This window comes from Mus musculus, chromosome 11, assembly GCF_000001635.26.
Source record: "Mus musculus strain C57BL/6J chromosome 11, GRCm38.p6 C57BL/6J".
NCBI lineage: Eukaryota > Metazoa > Chordata > Mammalia > Rodentia > Muridae > Mus > Mus musculus.
The window spans coordinates 99,565,235-99,567,004 of NC_000077.6; the positions used below are offsets into that span (position 1 = coordinate 99,565,235).

At 44.0% G+C, this 1,770-nt stretch overlaps 1 protein-coding gene across 1 annotated transcript; it reads right to left on the reverse strand.

The window, feature by feature from the left end:
- Window positions 1-792: 792 nt before the first annotated feature.
- Window positions 793-1,396, reverse strand: Krtap3-1 (keratin associated protein 3-1). The gene has a single exon (NM_023511.1). It carries the CDS (start codon window positions 1,347-1,349, stop codon window positions 1,053-1,055), a length of 297 nt encoding a protein of 98 aa, NP_076000.1. The 5' UTR covers window positions 1,350-1,396; the 3' UTR covers window positions 793-1,052.
- Window positions 1,397-1,770: the final 374 nt, after the last annotated feature.

Genomic DNA, 1,770 nt, shown 5'->3' on the forward strand with positions numbered 1-1,770 from the left:
TATAGATTTTTCCATCACAACTAAGGAAATAACATAATGGTCAACACAGAGATTTCTTTTTTCCCTAAGAGGAATGTTTGTTATATCTATCAGAAGGTCATGGCTATTTCTGTTGTATAAAGAATATTTAATTTTGGTCTAATACATTACAGATATTTCAGTGACATGATAGCATGCATATGCTTGAACCAATCAACTTCTAAGAATAGTTGGGGCTCTTCTGTAAACTCACAGAGCCCTCCCTGGAGGGAGCAAACAACAAATAATGCTGATATTTACATAAAACCAATTATTCAGCAAGACAGCATCCATCCAAACCTCTTCTCTAGGACCCTTCAAGGATGGGAATTCTTGCTTGTCTCTTTTTGCAATAAATACCAGAGCAATGAGTGTTTGGCTGATGTAAATTACAGCCAAGGGAGTTCAAATCATAAGACACCATGGGAAAGAAAAGAAAAGAAAAAACTAAAAATGAAAGCAATTTCATGTCAGGTGTCTTGATCTCCAGTATTATTGACTTAAATGCCTTTGGTCTCTGATTCCTCTATGTTTCATGCTATGTAATTTCTATTTATTTACACATTTAAGCTTTTCCAGGCAAGCTAGTTCTAAATGCTAAAGCTTTTACACATCTACTATTTTCCCACTCCAAAGAGGGAACTGTTCGCACATAAGACTTCTCACTGTGCTGGGATGGACATTGGGTTGTATAAGAACCTGCTGTCAACCAGAGCTAGGCATTCCCCTTTCCCTAAGAGGAAACACAGACATAAACAGCTACGAGGCCATGGATGCTAAGCCAGAATGAAGTTTATTAATAAGTAGTCCAAATGGTTATCTCTCAAAAAAAGCAGGAATGAGCTTAAAAGAGAGACATCATTCATCTGTTCCCAAAGGAATAAAGCATTAAGAATTTAAACATGTCCATGGGCCCCTGTTTCTGGGCATTGGGGTTGATTGAGCTTTGATGCAAGCAGAAGCAGTTATTGAAGGGCAGGTGAAAGAGAGGATGCTGAGCAGACAGGCCACTGAACCTGGGAAGACTTGACTGCTTAACAGCAGGGCTCACAGGGACTCTCACAGCCGGGCTGCACGTAGGTGGTCAGGTTGATGCCACTCAGGCCGGGAGTTGGGTGGCAAGAGTTGAGCAGCCAGCAGGTTGGCACGTACACTTCAGGCTGGCAGCAGGGTGGGGGGCAGGGGTCACAGCAAGTGGGCTGCAGGAGGCTGATCTCATGTGGGCAGGTGCTGGGCAGGCAGACTCCACAGCGGCAGGACTTGTCTGAGGAGCAGATGGTGGTGGCAGGGCCGGTGGGGACACTGCAGCAGCGGGCGACACAGCAAGCCATGGCTTTGGGAGTTGGGTTGTGGTAAGGTTGAGAGGAGAAGTCAGTTGATGTCTGAATGCTCTGTCGTCTGCCCTGGCTTTTATATACCCGCCTCCCTGGGCGTCAACCTATGGTCAAGATATTTTCCCCATGTTTCAGTTTATGGCTGCTTCCATAAAATCCTTCTAATTACTTAAGTGTTTATTACCTAAGACACATTCTTTACCTCATAAAAGGGATTCAGGTTGTTTTGTCGTCAAGTAAGGACTCTTCACATTGGTCAGTTGTCATTGCACAGAGAGCTTCATCATTTTGGTCTTCAAAGGCTCTGAGCCATTATCTTCTAATCATTCCACATCACTAATAGTGGCTTGGAATGGCAGGTATCGCAGCTCTTCCCTGTGCTCCGTGTCTACTTTACAGACAAAGACTCCATAGGCAT

What these genes read in the sequence shown, in the direction of transcription:
- Krtap3-1 (NM_023511.1), bottom strand. Translation starts at nt 1,349, where the DNA reads ATGGCTTGCTGTGTCGCCCGCTGCTGCAGTGTCCCCACCGGCCCTGCC.